At 38.1% G+C, this 20,799-nt stretch overlaps 1 protein-coding gene across 3 annotated transcripts; it reads left to right on the top strand.

The window, feature by feature from the left end:
* Positions 1-1,116: 1,116 nt before the first annotated feature.
* GLRX2 (glutaredoxin 2) lies at positions 1,117-10,658 on the top strand. Of its 3 annotated transcripts, none has more exons than XM_015121032.3 (4): positions 1,117-1,345; positions 5,915-5,978; positions 9,373-9,549; positions 10,373-10,655. In XM_015121032.3, the coding sequence occupies exons 1-4, from the start codon at positions 1,224-1,226 to the stop codon at positions 10,505-10,507; spliced, it is 498 nt and encodes a 165-aa protein (XP_014976518.1). In that variant the 5' UTR covers positions 1,117-1,223; the 3' UTR covers positions 10,508-10,655.
* The last annotated feature ends 10,141 nt before the right edge of the window (positions 10,659-20,799 follow it).

Below are 20,799 nucleotides of genomic sequence, written 5' to 3'. Positions count from 1 at the left end.
AGGTAAAATTCGACTTCAAAACTAACATAACGCTGTAAATTTCCAAAATAGTTTTATAAAAAAATTTAAAAGTCCACAACACTATAGATAATATATCTTAATTTTTATTTTATTTTATTTATGAGATGGAGTTTTGCTCTTGTTGCCCAGGCTGGAGTGCAATGGTGTGATCTTGGCTCACTGCAAACTCTGCCTCATGGGTTCAAGCGATTCTCCTGCCTCAGCCTCCAGAGTAGCTGGGATTACAGGCATGCGCCACCACACCTGGCTAATTTTGTGTTTTTAGTAGAGACAGGGTTTCTCCATGTTGGAGGGGCTGGTGTTGAACTCCCAACCTCAGGTGATCAGCACACCTCGGCTTCCCAAAATGCTGGGATTACAGGAGTGAGCCATCGCTCCCGGCCACAACCTTAATTTTTAAAGTCAAATTTGTCTTTATAAAGAATGAATTCATACCCTTCGGGAGTATTTGTTTTTGCAACTAACTTCCATCCTTTTATTAAGTAATCAAACATAGCCCATTTGAATGTTGGAAAAGAACTATCAGAAATAGAAGTTCTTATTTTGTACTTTGGTAACATGAATTTTACACTTAGTTGAACATGAAGAATCAAAAAAGGTTTGGATTGTTGTAGCAATTGTTTAGAATTTTAGATGTACCATTTGACCTTTGACTTTAAGATGAATTTCAGTGTCCTCAGTAAATAAAGGCTTACCCCCAACCTTAAATAGTGACGCACAAAGGCTATTATTACCATCACTGTGTGGCTTAGATAACCCTGTCAGCAGCAATCGCCCATTTTCAAAGCCATGGTGAAACATCTCTGTGCTAATTTCTTTTGTTTTGTTTCCTAATTTTTTTTTTTTTAAGGTGGTGGGAAATAATCTTTGTCTTCTTTAAAGACAAAGGAGTAAACCTTCAACATTGGATTTTTTCTTTTGATTATGGGTGTAAACCCCAGTATCCCCATAATTTATATTGGGTCTCGACCAACTGCCTAATTATAAGAGGATATATTTAGGCTCTTATTTCACCTACACAAAAAGTTGTCTAACAGGTAGTTGGAAACATCTGAGGCACCACTTTGATTCTTTTTTTGGATAGTCATGTTTTTCCTTCTCCGTTTCCCCAGCATGTCTGCCATCCTCATGCACTGCTTCCACGTGCCTGGGAGCCTTTATGAGCGTCCCTAAACCTAAAAGAAACCAGAGGCGGGGCTTGGATGAACCCTCGAGATAAGCAAGGGAGCCGCCTATCCCCTCTGAAGGATGTTTACATGTGGGCGGCACTCGCCAGAATCCGAGCTCCAGGCCGCCCTGAAAGGACACGCTCGGCAGAGTGGAGGTGACCGGCGGCGGCGCGGGCAGCCCGAAGGGGCGGGATGGGGCGGGGCAAGGCGGGGTCCCGGCCGGAGGAGGCGGGTTCCTAGCATCCGCGGTGTCCGGCCGGCCGTAGAGCTTGCTGCGGTTCAGGAGTCTGACCATGCTCTGGCACCGCCCGGCGCTGGCGGGGACGCGGCTGGTTCGGAGCAGGAGCGGCTTGGCAGGCTGGCTTGACAGGGCGGCGGGAGCTGCGGGAGCTGCAAGAGCTGCGGCCGCTGCGGCCTCTGGGTACGGGGTTGGCGGGCGGGAGCGCCCCTGCGTGGTGCGCTGGCCTTGCGGGAGTCTGGAGGGAGCGGTGGGCGGACGCGCCCCTTTGCCCCGGCCCCTGGTGGGCTAGGCGGGCTAGAGCGTGGGCTCTGAGTCATAACACGCGGAGGCGCTCGAGGGATGGGCAGAGAAGGGTGCCTCCGCGGCTGTGCTGACTTCAGGAGCCTGTGACTCTCGTGTTGAAAATGTTTGACTCATGTTCGCTTAGACCATCCTCTGTGAATTATTAGGTAAAAATACAAGACGCCGCGATCAGTTGGAATTTCACTTAAAGAGTGAATGATTCTTAGTCCAAGTGTGTCCCAAATACTGCACTGGACATAGGAAAAACGGAACAGTTTTCTGGTGTTTGTCTACAATTCTAGTTTAACCGGGCGTCCTGCATTCTTGTTTACTAAACTTAGCCACCCTACTGCAGGAAGTGAAGGCAAGGATTCCTGCTGAATGGCCAGAGCTTTTAGGATAGAGGCTGTGACTGCCTTACAGTAGTTTAGAATATCCGCGGCTTCGGGACCCGCAGTGGAAGGGACCTGCGGCTGTGCCGCCCACGCCTGCGCGGCCAGTCCCTGGCTGTGCTGCCGACTCGCACCTCCGCGCCTGCCACTGCGCACTTGGCCGGAGAGTCTGTCTCCCTATCTGCTTAATCTGGGAACTTATATCAGTTTTGCAAGATTCCAGGAACCTCAAGTTTAACTTTCCAGATCAAGCTGGACACCCCTCCTGAAGGCCCTAATCACAGGCTGTTAAATATTTGACAGCTCGTTGAGGCCCTGCAGTGTTTTTTTCTGCGTATCCCTGGGGTCAATATAGCACCTTGCCTACTTAGCACACAGTAGGCACTCCATAAATATGGCGTGACTAGGTGCTTCATCCGTGTTGAAACGAAATGTTTATTGTGCACTTACTTCCTCCGTGCATGTTTCTATTCATAGTTCGTGACAGATTTTACCGAGGTCAACCAGAAATTGAAGGGGAAGGGTGCCTTCCAGAAACACTTTTATTTGGTAGGGTAGGGGGGTAATATTTCAGAATGCACCTCCTACCTCCTCTCACTATCCAAGAAAACATTTTCTTGTGTTCATTTGGAGTTCCTTCAGTAGTAGTGAAGTAAATGGTTTGGGTATGACAGTTTTAAGTGCTGGACCTGAGATGAAAGGACTTGCTTTCTTAGTTGATAAACCAAATACAGCTTGCTGATTGATTCCACCAATGCTCTTCCTTAGGGCTAGGCCAGCGCTGCCTAACCTTTCTGGTTTAGGCTTCAGGAACTCAACTTCCTTTTATCTTAAAGCTTCACCCTCCTCTCAGGTTGGCTGCAGTCTTCCTAGCTCGCTGCCCCTAACTCCTTCCTGAGTTAAGCGCGCAGGACTTTTTGTTTTAAAGGGTTCCTTGCTAATCTATTGGGAAGCAAGGAATAATAGATTGTAAACATTGGGTAGGTTATAATGTTATAATGTTTAGTTCCTGTCTCTTACTCTTCTTTGTTGTTACTGAACAAACTGATGTTTGCTGTAGCTTCCTCACTCTAGGTGTGCCGATATCATAATAGTTCCCCCTTACTGGGGTGGACATGTTTCAAGACCCTCAGTGGATGCCTAAAACCTCGGATAGTACTGAACCCTATACATGCTATTTTTCCTATACATACATGCCTATGATAAAGCTTAATTTATAAATTAGGCAGAGTAAGAGATTAACAACAATAATAAAAGACCAACCACTTTAATAACAAAATGCTCATTTCAAGGAATCCCTTGCTGAATCTTCTTATAGGCCCAGTGCTGTTTGGCGTAACACACTGCTGTCAGTTGGAACACTTTTTCTGTTCTTGCCTCCACAAATTTAATACCTTTTTCTGGCTTGACTAAGCACTTATACCCTGTGGCTGTAACTTGCAGTTTGAGATGTGACATCAAAACTATTTACTTCTTTACAATTGCACTGATAGAAGATCTGTTCTTACCATAGACCTTAGTAACTTCAGCATGCGATTTTTTTTTTTTTTTTTTCTTATTAAGTGGAGAACTTTCACCCTTTCACTTGAAGAAAGCACTTTAGGGCTTCTCTCTTTGACATACCTGAATTGCCAGCATCACTACTATAGTGGTTTGGGGCCATTATTATTATTATTATTAAAGATGGAGTTTCACTCTTGTTGGAACCATTAAGTAAAGTAAGTGTTACTTGGACACAAGCATCACCACACTGTGACAGTCGATCTGGTCACCAAGACAGCTGTTGACTAAAGGGTGGGGAGAGGGTCTAGGTGCTGGACAAAGGGAGGATTCATACCCTGGGTAGGAGGAAGCTAGATGGCTCAAGATTTCATCATGCTACTTAGAACTTAAAACTTACCAACTCTTTTCTTCTGAAATTTTCCATGTAATGTTTTTGGACCATAGCTGACCTTGGATAACTGAAACCGTGGATAAGGGGAGACTACTGTGTAGGGCAGATGTTCATTATCCAAGGATAAGATGTAATGGAAAAAGCTATTTAAAGTGGATTCACTTAAAATAAGACTAATATTTCAGGCCAGGCGCGGTGGCTTACACCTGTAATCCCAGCACTTTGGGAGGCCAAGGCAGGTGGATCATCTGAGGTCAGGAGTTCGAGACCAGCCTGGTCAACATGGTGAAACCCCATCTCTACTAAAAATACAAAAAATTAGCCAGGTGTGGTGGTACACGCCTGTAGTCCCAGCGACTCGGGAGTCTGAGGCAGGGGAATCGCTTGAACCCGGGAAGTGGAGGTTGCAGTGAGCCAAGATCACGCCACTGCACTCCAGGCTGGGTGACAGAGTGAGACTCCATCTCAAAAAAAAGCCTAATATTTCATGCTATCCAGTTTAAAAAATTTTGCTTGGGACTTTTGCAAAAATTAAAACATAAAAAGTAGCTTTTATATTTAAGAACACTTAAATTTTAAATGCACCCCCCATGAATACACTATTGATTTGAAAGCAGAATATTTGAGTTTTATAACATAATCATAAGGATAACAGTTTTTTAAATATCTGAAGTTTCAAAAATTCTCTTATTCTTTAGATATTCGAGCAACTCTCTTGTGAAATATCTATTATATCTCATAATCCTGTTGTAAGATTTGTAATTTTACTCTGCAGTTAGTTTGCATCATGGTGTTTGATATTGTTCCAACAGTGCAATAGGGCCTGGTTGACCAAGAAAGATGAGTGCATGGGGAAGGAAAGGTTCCAGGGATAAAAAGATTTGAGGATGATAAACTGGTTGAGTTTTTTTTGTTTTTTAGTGATAATTTTCCTGACAATGAATGCTTCCTTTTACAAGCTCCCAACAGCTAGGTTTTGGATAATAAATACCCAGAGGTCGCCGGGCGCGGTGGCTCAAGCCTGTAATCCCAGCACTTTGGGAGGCCGAGACGGGCGGATCACGAGGTCAGGAGTTCGAGACCATCCTGGCTAACACGGTGAAACCCCATCTCTACTAAAAAATACAAAAAACTAGCCGGGCGAGGTGGCGGGCCCCTGTAGTCCCGGCTACTCGGGAGGCTGAGGCAGGAGAATGGCGTAAAAACCCGGGAGGCGGAGCTTGCAGTGAGCCGAGATCCCACCACTGCACTCCAGCCTGGGCGACACAGCGAGACTCCGTCTCAAAAAAAAAAAATACCGAGAGGTCCTGTATTCAGGAAATTCTAGTAGTAATGTCAAACATTATTGAGCATTTACTATGTGGAAGGCACTTACCTGCTTTCTGCATATGAATTCATTTAATCTTCACAAAATCCTTTGAGAGGTGCCAGTGATTATTGTTTCCACTTTGCACACTAGGAAATTTGGAGCTACGGCCCATTGCGGTTGAGATACCGTAGCTTCCTCAAAAATCTTTGAAGGTTCCCTGCTTCACAGTGTGTTCCTAGAGTTTTGGCATGTTTTACTCAGAAAGTAGAAACTATATTTTTAAACCAATGGTCAGGTCACACGGCGTAGGATGGAATATTTGAAATTTGCCAGTTATAAATAAGAGTGTGTCAAACTTTAAACACAGTAAATATGATTTTATCAAATAATTAAGGATGTTGGGAAGCTAGTTACATAAGCACACAGACCTTTTTGGTTTTGGTGAAACAAACATTTTGTAAATTGACATTTTATACTGATAATAAGTAAAAAATTTTTTCTATTTTGTAAGTTTGGCTATGTTTGTAAGTTTTTTTTCAAATAGAACTCGTGGTAAATTATCTTTAATGCTTAATAAACTACATTGTTCTTTTAAATTCCTTTTAGAATGGAGAGCAACTCATCATCATCTTTGGAGAATTTAGCAACGGCGCCTCTGAACCAGATCCAAGTGAGTGATGTGGGAGATGATTGAAGAACTTTCTTCTGTAGAGAAAGAATTGTCCCCTACATATTTAATATGCTTATTCAGTATCCAAACTTGAGATAGTTCAGCAAATGAATTAAGAGGTTCATATTTATTTAAAAGTCTGCTATGAAAATCATCCTTGTGACTAAGAAGTCCTAGATCATTTTGGTAATTAAAATGTATGAGATTTATTTTTAATGAAGTCTTCACTCCGTCTAAGTTGGATAATGAGGTTGGCTGCTCCTTTTCATCATACCCACTTGAGATCCAGTGTTGATACCAGTCAAGCTGCCCTTAGCTAGGGATCCTATTTGATTTTGGCCTGGGCAGCAGTTTAACAGTTTTCTTTGTTAGTACAGAACCTACTATGCAGTAGTTACTCCATAAACCATCCTCTCAGGGATAGGACTTCTTTTCCTTTTTCTTTTACTGAGAAGCTTCGTTAATTCTGCCTTAGAAAATCTCCCTTACATGTATGTTTTTCTTCGCTTGCAACCTACAAGATACATCAATTTTTTCTCTCTTGCTTACCACTCACTACTACCACAAACAAAAAAAAAATTTCTGCCTTTAGTTGATTTGGCTAAACTCCTAGCTATTGGCTATAACTGTGAGGGAATTGCTTTTTTGTTTTGTTTTGAGGCAGAGTCTCGCTTGTTGCCCAAGCTGGAGTGCAGTGGCGCGATCTCAGCTCATTGCAACCTCTGCCTCCTGGGTTCAAGCAATTTTCCTGCCTCAGCCTCCCTAGTAGCTGGGATTATAGGCACCCACCACCACACCCAACTTATTTTTGTGTTTTAGTAGAGATGGAGTTTCACCATGTTGGCCAGACTGGTCTTGAACTCCTGACTTCAAGCAGTCTGCCTGCCTCAGCCTCCCAAAGTGCTGGGATTACAAGCATGAGCCACCATGCCTGGCCCGAATTGCCTGTTTTAAAGTAAAATTACAACATCATGGAATATACAGTAAGGGTGAGCTTGAGAAAAAGTCAGAAGAGGGTTCTAGAAACCCTAACACTGTCTTCTTTAGTTTCAGCTCACTTTGGAAACTCTTCAACCATGTCTAATATATGTCAGAGCCCTGGAAGCTCATCTCTCCCTACACGATGGTGTCAGCGTGTCTGTAACCTGAGGCAGCATGGTGGAGGGAAAAGCACTGGCTTTGGTGTTGTAACAAGGTTGAGTCAAATCCCAGTATTGCAAACCACTCAGCCTTGGTTTTGTCCTCCGTAAGATGGATTCATTAATACATCTCTGGTATGGCAGGCCCTCCCTAGGATAGACTTTTATACTAAGTATTATTAGTAAACACAAGGGAAGCATAAAAATAGACCAACTTGCAGACAGCTGCACTAAAACTCAGGGCCTTTCTGACACCCAAGGGTGGGTATAACTTCTGAAGCATGGGTGTTATACTTTCTGGTTTTTGGCCTTCATCTTGAAGGTGCTGCTTATGATCCTCCACAGGCCAGGCACAGTGGCTCATGTCTGTAATCCCAGCACTTTGGAAGGCCAAGGCGGGTAGATTACTTGAGCCTAGGAGTTCAACACCAGCTTGGGCAACAAGGCGAAACCCTGTCTCTACAAAAAATATCCAGGTGTCATGACATGTGTCTGTAGTCCCAAACACTTGGCAGGCTGAGGTGGGAGAATCGCCTGAGCTCAGGAGGTTAAGGCTGCAGTGAGCTGAGATCGTGCCATTGTACTCCAGCCTGGATGACAGAGTGAGACTCTGTCTCAAAAAACAAACAAACAAAAAAACCTAGACAAATGTCTGGGTGCTAAATCTATCCATTCAAAATCTTTTGAAGGACCCAGGCATTCCTATGTTTAGAAACAAAAAACAAAAACAAAAACTTCATAGGCTGTGTAGATGCATAGCAGAGTCTCATAGCCATTGTGGTAAAGGCCTGGAGGGTAGTTTTCAAACCAGGCTGATATCGTAATTATATGGAGAAGTTTTTGAAAAAATACAGTTTTCAACTTCTACCTCAAACTCATTGAATCAGCATTTCTGGAAGTAGCTTTTCCTGAATTAAGAGTATGAGAATACCTTATCAATAGAGTAATGACAGCTTTTGTACTATAAAGGTATATAGGAAGGGATAGAAGTAGAGGGGTAAGCCTTACATTTTAAGAAGAAATCATATACCATTCCTTACCATTGAAAGTTATAGAATAGAAGGTAAGGAGTTAACTCCTGAATACCTACTGAATATTTGAAAAGAAGTATGTTTTGGGGCCGGGCGCGATGGCTCACACCTGTAATCCCAAGACTTTGGAAGGCTGAGGCAGGTGGATCACCTGAGGTCAGCACTTTGAGACCAGCCTGGCCAACATGGTGAAACCCTGTCTCTACTGAAAATACAAAAATTAACTGGCCATGGTGGCAGGTGCCTATAATCCTAGCTACTCGGGAGGCTGAGGCTTTAGAATCACTTGAACCCAGGAGGCGCAGGTTGCAGTGAGCCTAGATCTCGCCACTGAACTCCAGCCTGAGGGACACAGTGAGACTTTGTCTCAAAAAAAAAAAAAAAAAAAAAAAAAAAAAACAGAAAAAGAAGTACAATGTTTTGGGTTTTTTTTTGTTTGTTTGTTTTGTTTGTTTGTTTTTTTGAGACAGAGTCCACTTACTGTGTTCCTCAGGCTGGAGAATCACTGGAACCACCTCCCTGGTTCCAGTGATTCTCCTGCCTCAGCCTCCTGAGTAGCTGGGTTAACAAGCATGTGCCACCATGCCCAGCAACTTTTGTGTTTTTGGTAGATATGGGGTTTCACCATTTTGGCCAGGTTGGTCTCGAACTCCTGACATCAAGTGATCTGTCCACCTCAACCTCCCCCAGTGCTAGGATTACAGGTAGGAGCCACTGCATCCAGCTGAAAAAGGAGTATAATGGAGATTAAATATCTGGACTGTAGAGCCAGATTTGCCTGGGTCTAATCCCAGCTCTTCCACCTATTAGCTGAGAACCATGAACAAATTGTTGATCTTTATCTGTACCTCACTTTCCTCATCTGTGTAGTGGGGACAATAATAGGACCTACCTCAGGATTGTAGTGAGGTTTAAATAACCCAGTGAAGATAAAAGTGTTGAGAATAGTACTTGGCACACAGAAATGGTTGCTGTATATGAATTGGCTATGATTATTATTTATTGTTATTGCTCTATGCCAGGCACTTTTTATTACATCTTTTTTCCTAATAACATTGCTTTGAAGTGAAAAATATCCTCAATCTGCAGATGAGAAAAAATAGATGATGCTTAGTTTGAGCCCGGAATCATGAGACCAAAATCCATACCCTTTCCATTATATCCTAATTTCTTTCCAATTGGTAATGTCTAGAATTAAAGTGATTTTTTGTGGTTTTATTTCAGGAAACAATTTCTGATAATTGTGTGGTGATTTTCTCAAAAACATCCTGTTCTTACTGTACAATGGCAAAAAAGCTTTTCCATGACATGAATGTTAACTATAAAGTGGTGGAATTGGACCTGCTTGAATATGGAAACCAGTTCCAAGATGCTCTTTACAAAATGACTGGTGAAAGAACTGTGAGTATATCCTCTGTGGTGCTGTTCCTCTTTAATAGGTTGTAAACCGGATCACCCAGAGCCTAGACCCTTGTGTTTGGAAAATGAGCCAGACATACTCTGAGGATAGAAAAAGCAGCTGCAGATCTAGGAACTATTCTTAGAATAGGAAACGGTAGAGTTGATTTATTTTTATTCTGTGTGTGTGTTTTGATTGAGGTTGATGAGTAGCGTTATTATGAGTGCTTGTCTATGGATCTTTGAGTTCCTCTTGGAGCTCTTTGCAAGATAAAAGTATTCTTCCTCCCTTTACCTGGGCAATACAGGGGTTGGTCTTCAATTACTTTTCTAATAGGAATGCTTTAGTGCTCCATGTTTTTAGATTCTTGAAATTTGGATTTTTCCATAATATGCATAATCAGAAAAATGTGCAGTGTTGCCACTTTCAAGTTTATTGAAAGAAGTTTATAGTGCACTCTTTCCCTTCAGTAAACAAATGTAAGAAAATAACTAAATATTATTAGTTTATCTGCTTTAGTTTATCTTTTACGTACCATGGTGATTAGGAAGAAGGGTTTTAGAATCAGATTGTTTTGGATTTGAATCGCAGTCTGGCTTTTACCATCATTGTGATTTTGCACAAGTTCCTGTGCCTCATTTTCCTCCAAAATAGGGCTAAAAATAATACCTACCTCAAAGGGTAAAGATTTTAAGATTTAATTTGTGAAAGAGCTTTGTGGTGCCAGGCTCATAAAAGTACCCAGAGTTCAAATGTCTATTATTATATGAAATATTAGTTCTGATACTAGAGTGAAGCCTAATTCTTCTTTTGTTTGTCCAACAGGTTCCAAGAATATTTGTCAATGGTACTTTTATTGGAGGTGCAACTGACACTTATAGGCTTCACAAAGAAGGAAAATTGCTCCCACTAGTTCATCAGTGTTATTTAAAAAAAAGTAAGAGGAAAGAATTTCAGTGATGTTTATCCTAATAAGTTTGCTAGTACAGTGTCAGTTAAAGTGGTAATGCCCAATAATGTCTTTTAAATGTTTGAGGATGTTTTAAATACATGCATTGTCTTCATGAAGATGTAAAAATAATGAACAATAAATTGCAGTGGAAACCTCTTCTTCCCACCTGCCAATTCTTGAGAAAAAGGGATGATATTTAAAAAATGAAAGGTTGGAGTTGTATCAAGATAAGGAAAGAATGTATTTTCTTAGGAATTTATGTATGAATTTTATAACCAAGAGCTAGAAGGTAAGCATTTAGAATTCTTTATTTCCTATTCAGGAGTTAACTCTTTATCTACAATAGTTTTTAAGTGGTAAGACTGATGTGTGATTTCTCTTTAAAATTTAAGGCTTTTGCTGATACACTTGTGAACTCGGCAGGAATATCTTGTACGATATTGTGAAAAGCCTTCACACTTTGTACTTGTAGAGTAATAGAAGTATATTAAATTTTTAGCATGGAATGAAATTTATCTTAGAGAAACTAAATTACTCGTTTAATGACTTAATAGTTCCAGGGAACAAAACTATACCTATGGGCAGAAATTAAAAGGAGATGATTTCAGCATTGTACGAGGATGAACTTTTGAAACAGTATAGAAATGTACTTCAGTTGGCATGGGATGATAGGCTTACGCCTGTGATTCTAGCACTTAGGGAGGCCGAGGTGCAAGGATCATCTGCGCTCAGGAGTTCGAGATCAGCCTGGTCTACATAGTAAGAACCCCATATTTACAAAAAATAAACAAAAATTAGCTTGTTGTGATGGCACATGCCTGGAGTCCTAGCTACTCAGGAGGCTGAGGCAGGAGGATCTCTTGAGCCTAGGAGTTTGAGGTCATATATATTTTTATATATGTATTATATATAATTACATATATAATATATATATAAATTTTGAGGTTTTATGTATACACACACACACACACACACACACACACATATATATATTTTTTGGAAAGCCCCAAGTGACTCTGTGAGATCAACTCATAATTTATGACATCTCCACCTCATAAACATTTCATATACACACACACACACACACACACACACACACACTTTTTATATTAAATGTACTTGAATTAGATTGTGAGGTGGAGAGTTCTGCTTTCCAGAATTTATGTGTGTTTTATTTATTTATTTTTTTGGAGATGGAGTCTTGCTCTGTTGCCCAGGCTACAGTGCAATGGTGCAATCTCGGCTCACTGCAGACTCCGCCTCCTGGGTTCAAGCGATTCTCCTGCCTCAGCATCCCAAGTAGCTGGGATTACAGGTGCCCGCCACTGCGCCCAGCTGATTTTTGCATTTTTTAGTAGAGACGGAGTTTCACCATCTTGGCCAGGCTGGTCTCAAACTCCTGACCTCATGATCCACCTGCCTCAGCTTCCCAAAGTGCTGGGATTACAGGGGTGAGCCACTGCACCTGGCCTTATATGTATTTTAATACATATTTATATATATATATATATAAATTCTGGAAAGCAGAACTCTCCACCTCACAATTTAACTCAATTTCCAAGAGCCTTTGAACACTTAATGTGTTCAATACTGGGAATACTATTCAAACTGATTTAATTCAGCTAAACTTAGCAAGCAAGATTTATCCTATAGGAAGTCTTATTTTACAATAATTGAAGACATTCAGTACTTCATTAGTGAAATCATCTTTCCAGCTTCCTATCAACAAGAATTTTTAAAGTACCTACTATACAAAGCATTTTCCTAGTTGATCTCACAGAGTCAGTTGGGCCAGATTATCAGATGCTGAGAAGAAAAAATCCTCCATCAGAGGTAGAAGAAAAATGGATTTCAAAAGTGCTTCTGGTTTCTGTCAGGATGGACCAGAGAATCTGGAACAGTCCTGAAGAATACAGCTGATGGCTTCCTTGGCCTTTTGCCATCAGTGATGCTTCTTACCTGGATTTAAACTGCCATTAGGAGACCTCGTGATCAAGAATTTAGACAAGAATTTCATTCCCTTGTGATAATTTAGGTTATAGCACTAGAATGGAACAAAAAGTGGAATGTCTTTAGTTCTTTATTTCGCATTATGTCATAAGAAAGTTCTTGCTATGTTGTAAAATCTTTGTTAGATTCAGGCTTTTGGAGATTCTGAAAAAAATCTTGACGAGAGTTGAGGAAGTCTATTACCTGAGAAAGGTAAAATTGTGTTATAATTGTTCATCATATTAGATATTAAGGGTAGAGGCAAGTTACTTCAAGGTATAGAAACACCAGTGCTTGACTGTGAAAAACATCTTTACCTTTTTTTTTTTTTTTTTTATTGAAACAGTTTCTTTCTGTTGCCCAGACTGGAGTGCAGTGGCACGATCTCAGCTCGCTGCAACCTCCACTTCCTGGGTACAAGCGATACTCATGCCTCAGCCTCCTGAGTAGCTGGGACTATAGGTGAGCACCACCACACTCGGCTGACTTTTTTTATTTTTAGTACAGCCAGGATTTCGCCATGTAGGCCAGGCTGGTCTCAAACTCCTGAGCTCAGGCAGTCCGTCTGCCTTGGCCTCCCAAAGTGCTAGGATTACAGGCATGAGCCACTGCGCCTGGCCTGTGAAGAAACATCTTTTATCAACTCTTCCTAGACTGGTAGGACATAGGGTGAGAGGCGAGTGGTGGGTGGTTCTTGACTATGTTCAGATCTTGAAAGAATTCAGTATTAGGGAGAGAAGCCTTATCATCAAAAGCCTCAAAAACTCTACTGAAGGTAATATGATATCTGATTCTCAGTATGGCTTTATTTAAAATGGAAGAAATAAACCCCACTAATACCTGCCTCTTAGTCTTCTGAACTTAAACTCATTGACTAATAAAAGATTTTTACTTTGGAGGGTTTAGCACTGCATCAAAAAGGAAGCAGATTTCCCCTATTTGTTAAACGCTAAGGGATGAAATAAAATACAAAAAATCTGACCTCTTTTTGCCATATGGCACATTAAATATCTTTGGAAAAAAACCCAAAACAATAACAAAAAACTTGCCACTCTAAAACGTTTAAAATATTGGACACAATAATACATTTTTAAAAATGCAAGGCTTAGCAGGTTTTAAAAAGTATAGGGACTCTCCAAGAGGAAAACAAAACGAGGAGCAGAATCCAAGGATGTAGGGAAGCACCGAAGCCAGCAGCTCCCTTACTGACACTGTCAATCGTGGAACGCCAACAACTTTAGTTTTAACTGTATGCAACAGGCTGGTTACAAAGCTAGGGGTTAAGGGAGCAGGATTTAGATGGGAGACCACAGCATAACACCACTAAACCTTCAGTTAAAAAAAAAATTCGTAACATACTTTCAGAGCATAGCTGATGATTTGTCAAGACAGACAAGCGTTCACATCACTAAAGGTGTAACCATTAGGTAGGTGACTTAACCTCTCAGAACTTCAAGTTTCTTATAAAATGTAGGTAATAGTACTTTCCTTTAGGGTTTATTTTTTGAGGAATGGAGATAATATATGTCAATCATTCAGAGTGGTTTTTAATAGACAATACATAATGGCTATTATTAATCACAATGGCTCAGGTATGTGTGTGTTTTCTTGTGGACCCCTCAGGGTTTTCCAAGATTCCTACCTGTACCCAGCCAAGAATTTAGGGAGCAGGGGAAGCCTCTGGGATTTCATGTTGTCTTGGATATTGATTTCCGTTTCTTCTGCTTTTCCATACCTTATAGCTGGATAAAAGTAAGAGAATGGTGACTAACTTCTAACTTTTTTCCTCAGTCCTCATTTTTACATTTTTTATTTACATTTTTTTTTTGAGACAAGGTCTACCTCTGTAGCCCAGGATGGAGTGAAGTGACTCTATCATGGTTCACTGCAGTCTCAAACTCCTGGGCTGAAGTGATCCTCCTACCGTAGCCTTCTGAATAGCTAGGGTTACAGGCACATGCCACCATGCTCAACTAATTCTTTTTAGTTTTTTGTAAATATGGGGGACTTGCTGTGTTGCCCAGCAAGATCCCCATATTTACAACTTTATTTACAGTTTGGAACTCCTGGGCTCAAGCAGTCCTCCTGCTTTCGCCTCCTAAAGTGCTATGATTACAGGTGTAAGCACAATGCCCGGCCCTTTAAGATCTGAAATACGAGCTGTTTACTGGACTTCATTAATATAAAAAACTAGGCCATTTTTCACTTTATCACTAATCAATTTACATTTTAATTGCCAAAATATCTAACTGAAAAGCTGTTGAAGAAAAAAGGGATCTTCTGTACCTGGATTTTACTGTTTACTAATTAAAAATTACCATTTGAACAACATCTTTTAAAGTCAGGTTTTCTTGATAAGTTTAATATTGTTAAAATTTATTAAATCTGGTATCTATAAATATAATTTGTGATCCTTATACAACTGTTGACTTCATCTTTTATAAGTAGATTTCTGTAAAATCAACCAAATTTTTTGAATTTTGGTGAGTATATTCTGACGTAACTTGCTTTTAGTTACCTACAGTTTAGATCTTAGAACTTTTCAGAAAATTTTTATGGGAATTGAGAGAAAAAATTCTGCAAATTGGCATTGAAACAGTGTTTTTATTTGCATAGTTGACTTCTTGTGTTTGGATGATAACTTTTGCCAAAGGCAATTTTGAGTAGATTTTTTCACAAAAGAATCCTATTTTAAAACTTTAAAGAATTTGTTTTCATTAAATCTAATCATTTTGTTATAAATGAATTCCATGGGTAAAGAATCTTTAACTTCATATACTTTAATACTTACATAAAATTAGATACATTAAAAGGTCAATGTTAATGATCAAAACTTAAATTTTACCTTGTTCAAATACAAAAGATTACTAAAGGCTTTAGGTTTTATAAGGCATATTATAACCTTAAAATTCATATCTTAAAAGAAACAGAAAGACACTTATTTAATGTGCATAGAGTTTATTTGGTACATCTATCAATTTCTACAATAACTGACCAGCAACAGTTCACACAGTGTCCACCTGCACTCCATGTCTAAAAGGATTTATTTAGTAGGGTATTTTGCAAGGCTAGAAAGGAGAGAAAGGATTTCACAGTATTGGTGAAAACTGTTTTATCATGAAACAAATGTAATACATTAATATATTCATTCATTCCCTATTAGAAAACAGCAAAATTACATTGTTAGGTGTATTATTTACAGTGAAAACTTGGAAGACTTGACAAAGCATCAGTTAGTTTATCAACAGACCTAGGAAGCTCCCTGTGCCCTCCCTTCAGGGTCCTTTCCTTGGAAATGAAATAAACTTAAATTTTACATATACTGTTAAGCACCAGCTTGACAATTTAAAGTATTCTTTCAGTTTTATAAAATACTCCTGCTTTGAAAGGCAAAGTGAATGTAAAAATGTGAATGTAATTAAACAAGTCACTGGCCTGGAAACTTTTTATTGCAATAGTCTTTATGTTTTACTACTATATTCAGTTCTTGGAATGAATTTGCTTCTAGGTTTGAAACAAAATATTTGCCTTTTGTCTTGAAAAATTCCCTTAAAAATTAATTATTTTTGGAACTGTACAACTGCATTTTCATTCAGTGTTAAATATGCAACTTGGTCCTAGGATGTTATGTTATAAAGTCCAACTTGTTGGATAACTTGTTATACAAAACAATAAAAAACCTTAAACTATCAAAAAATATTACTGATGTTAACAGTCATGTATATAACACATCAATGTACCTAGATTTTCCAGTTTTTGGATGTTTAAATTACTAATGTACAACCAGGTTTTAAAACTTAATACTTAAATTTCCATTCACTATGTAAAATTAAAAGCTCTAAAAGACCCTTTGAGTTCTGTACTTCAGAAACATTAGAACACTATTAAGGCATTAAACAGATCCCAAGGAAAGTAACTAGTATGCCTGAATTACAGAGCAAGTCATATTTTAAGGCAGTCAAAAGGTTCATTTTTTCACTTTAAGGCTCTTGAATACTTAAGTTTATTCTATGTAGACATTATTCTGTGTAATTTAAATATTCATCAAATGGTCAGTTATAGAAATCAAAGCCTTTATATAAAGCAAATAGACAGTTTAGAACTAGATTGTAATACCCAACTCCCCACTGGTTTTTATAAAAGATGATTCTTATATCCCATCCCTTTGGAAAATTTCATTATCAGAAGCTGGCAATAAAAGGAAAAACATACAACTGAAATACATTACAAAAGTTATGCCTAGTCACGCCATACCAAATATAGAGAGTCCACATTCAGAGTAACAGTGCAACAAAAACACTTTGAGTACCATTCATTAACTGTATATTTTAAATCTAATTTGGCTATGTATGGATTCTATATAGTTTACGTTACAAATAAAGCCAAGTTTCAATGTTTGTTGATACAACATTCCATCAATTATATCTGGTAATGATATTTAAAATACCAAGGTTTTAATTTCATTCACTGTCTTTATCCACATATCCATATCCACATCCGAGTGAAACCAGCAGACATATAGCTAATTTACTATTTCCTTTGTTCAAGCATAGATTCTGATGTCTAACAGGGCATAAATTTAAACAATTTAAAATGAAAAGGTGGCCAGGTGCCATGGCTCACGCCTGTAATCCCAGCACTTTGGGAGGCTGAGGCGGACAGATCACGAGGTCACGAGATTGAGACCAGCCTGACCAACATGGTGAAACCCTGTCTCTACTAAACTACAAAAACTAGCTGGGCATGGTGGTGCGCGCCTGTAATCCCAACTACCTGAGGGGCTGAGGCGGAATTGCTTGAACCCAAGAAGTGGAGGTTGCAGTGAGTTGAGATCGCACCACTGCACTCCAGCCTGGTGACGGAGTGAGACTCTGTCTCAAAAAAGAAAAGTTAAATATCATTTATGTTCATAAAATTAATGTGGTGCATGGCAGGGCTAAATAAAATAGACGCAAAGGGAAAAATCTTTTTAGGATGAGAAAAATCTTTTGTGTATTTTTGTTGTATATATAAATTCATTCTGACTGAAAATAATCATCTTTATTTCCACAATAGAATTTTCTAAGATGTTCTCCACTAGTTTGTTTGTTTCTACTACTTTCCAATATAACTTGGTATTTTCAGGGTTTAAGGAATTGTGCCATTTATTATAATTTTATTCAAACAGTATGCTAAACTGCATTATTAGTTTTATACATGAAAAATACTACCTTTGAATTAAATTTTAACTTCATAATTTTCAAAAAAGCAAATAAAAATGTATGAATTAAAAGCCAAATGTGAATAAGTTATTTACAAGACTTTTTATGCTACAAGCAATGTATCTCTATATATGCTCACTGAAATACTTAGTAAACCAAAGATTTTGACAATGGTCTTTATAATTATGGAAATAAAAGCATTGAGACACCTGCTGTTTTCTGAAAGAGTAATCAGTTAATTATTTTTCAAAGAGTGCTTATATAGTAAGCACTTATCTTTTCAACATAGCTAGATAACATAATTACAAAGGCTGAATAACTGATCTTAAAGGCCACAGAATTTCTGCAAACATCTAATATAAAAGATATACAATATAATTTGATTTGGGGAGAGACTGTATCAATCTACTGATTTTTCCAAGAAGCCTGCCTATTACTAAGTTGAAAAAGAAAATATGATCTTATACTTGTATGAAACAAAAAGCAATCTGCAAAAGGCTCATCCCAAACTATATGTGGGTGACTTTCCTGTCATTCATTTTATTATCCAGATAGAGAACGACTAGAAAAAGAGGACAGAAATGTAAGAAAGGAATTTTAAAAGAAAAAAGAGGCAGAAAAGTCATCTACCAACAAATAAGAGATGAGGAAACAGACATCAAGGAAACACTAAATAAAATCCAAACAGTAAATACAACGAATTTCATCGATTAACCTGTCATTTTTTTTTCAAATTCTTTCTTGTACATGTTTACATTGATGCTGTATGACATTTCTCCAGAGGGGATAATGCCTTAACACCCCAAAACTAGTATATAAGACTAGAATTTTTCATTTTTGATTACCTACTGTAATAGCATCAGTTACAAAGAAATTTGTTATTTGTGGCTACAATAGGTCAAGTTAAAGTCAGTCCAACAAAACATTACAATGATTTAGCCTTTAGTTATTGTTCAGGTGTAGCTTTACTGTGCTTTTAAAGGTGTTTCTCACTTAACTGTGAGATGTTCAAATTTATTCAAAAATTCTACCTTATCTTTCCAAAACAATTTCACATTGTTTCTGCAAAATCTGAAAAATAATAAAAAAATCCCTGATGAAAATAATACTTTACTATTTGTAGATTTACTGGTTATTTTGAAAGATTAAGAGAATGTTTGTTGGCTGGGTGCAGTGGCTCATGCCTCTAATCCCAGCACTTTGGGAGGCCAAGGCAGGAAGATCCCTTGAGCCCAGGAGTTCGACACCAGCCTGGGCAACATAGTGAGACTTGTCTCTCTATGAATTTAAAAAAAATTCTTGTCTCTCTAAGAATTTAAAAAAAAAAAAAAAAAAAAAAGGCTGGCATGGTAGTGCAGTGCATGCCTGTGTTCCTGGCTACTTGGGAGGATCACTTGAGCTTGGGAGGTCAAGGGTGCAGTGAGCCGTGATCATGCCATTCCAGCCTGGGTGACAGAGGGATAGCCTGTCTCAAAAAAAAAAAAAAAAAAAAAAAAGTTTGTTAACACCATTTTCTCACTTAAGAGTATAAGCTTGTTTTACTAAGTCTATCCAAGAAGATCTTAGAGTTGGAATATATTTTTTCTCCCTCTTCAGTAGAGAGCAGTGACTTTTTGGGTAATACTTTAGCTATGAAAATTTTTCTTCTAAATTTTTCCACTCTGAACAGGAATGTTTTAAAACACTGTTAGGCCTGTTGAGTAGCCTATTTTTCTAAAACATTTTATCTTTCAAAATACATACCCTATTAACAAGAATGTTTTTAACTAAAAAAAAAAAAAAAAAAGAATTCTAACTTGTATTGCAAGCCCTTTTCCCAGTTTCAATTTTTATATAAATATTAAATCACTGATTCTTCTATGATCCAAGCACAGATATGTTACTTTTTAAGGATAAAAAAATCAAATCACTTAGGTTAAATTGGTTGTCTACAGTCACACAGTAAGTTAGATAAAGCAAAGGAGGTTCCAAAGGGTAACACTAAATTCCATTCACTAGCATGTTGCCTCACTAACACTCTCATAAAATAGGTTACTAATAATATAAGTATTAATAAATGGAATTTCCAAGAACTTTAATAAAGGGTGGGATTATAAGATTAGTTTTTGTTTTACTAATTACAACTATATCCTGGAACTATTTACATATTACCTAGGAAATAAAGTTTGCTTATTCTTGTAGGATTCTTTTTAAAAGCAGTATTTTCCCAAATATTAATTTAACAGTAATCCTAAAAGTAACTCAGGAAATAAAAAACTTGTTTATCACTTCAGTACATTTTATTCATAATGAGGTAAACTTTTTGTTTTTTCTCTATATATGTGGATATATATAGCAACACAGGTTAGTTGTGCTTGAGGATTCCTATGAATTACAAAATTATACATGTTCCCATTCTGTTTCTCTACTCCTGAAGCAATCATGTATATACATTATTTCCTAATAACCCAATAAGGTAAAAGTCTTAAATAGTTTTATTTTATCCTCTACTCTTCTGAGACCATGTGTTCCCATGTTGTGGGGAAATAAATTCTGGCACATGAATGAAGAGACCAAGATTTCTAGGTCATAGTACTTCAAAATCACACTCTTGTCTTGGACTTCAGCTCTCTAACAAAAATTTAAAAATTAGCTTTTAGGTTTCTAAGGTTTCTTCCAGCTCTAATGTGCCATGATTTGAAAAGTTACCTTCTGTGGTAGCTTCTCCTAATTATCCTTTCTTTCTTAAATGTTACCCTAGTCCATTTAATTAGACCGACCTAAATACTTCAGAAAGGTCATCCAATCTTGTATCCTTGATGGATTTAATATTAACTCATAGATATATCTGTCTAAAAGTATTATGGAAATAGTACACAACTGAAGGTAATGCAGTTTTGTACTATATTCTATTTAACATTTCTATTAGGAATAAAATGATCATGTTACAATTTTAAAGATCTTGGGTTTACTTAAAGAATTCACTATTACATAATTCTATTAGTTTCTTTAAACTTTAAATTCAATCTGAACATAATATTTTAATGTGTCAAAAGTAGCTAATATATTCAGTTCAATGCTTGACAGGGTTAAAGATGTGAACAACATCAGAAGCAATGCATATCTGAAGT

The sequence above is a fragment of the Macaca mulatta genome, chromosome 1, assembly GCF_049350105.2.
Source record: "Macaca mulatta isolate MMU2019108-1 chromosome 1, T2T-MMU8v2.0, whole genome shotgun sequence".
Lineage (NCBI taxonomy): Eukaryota > Metazoa > Chordata > Mammalia > Primates > Cercopithecidae > Macaca > Macaca mulatta.
This window is presented reverse-complemented; position numbering and strand designations above follow the sequence as displayed.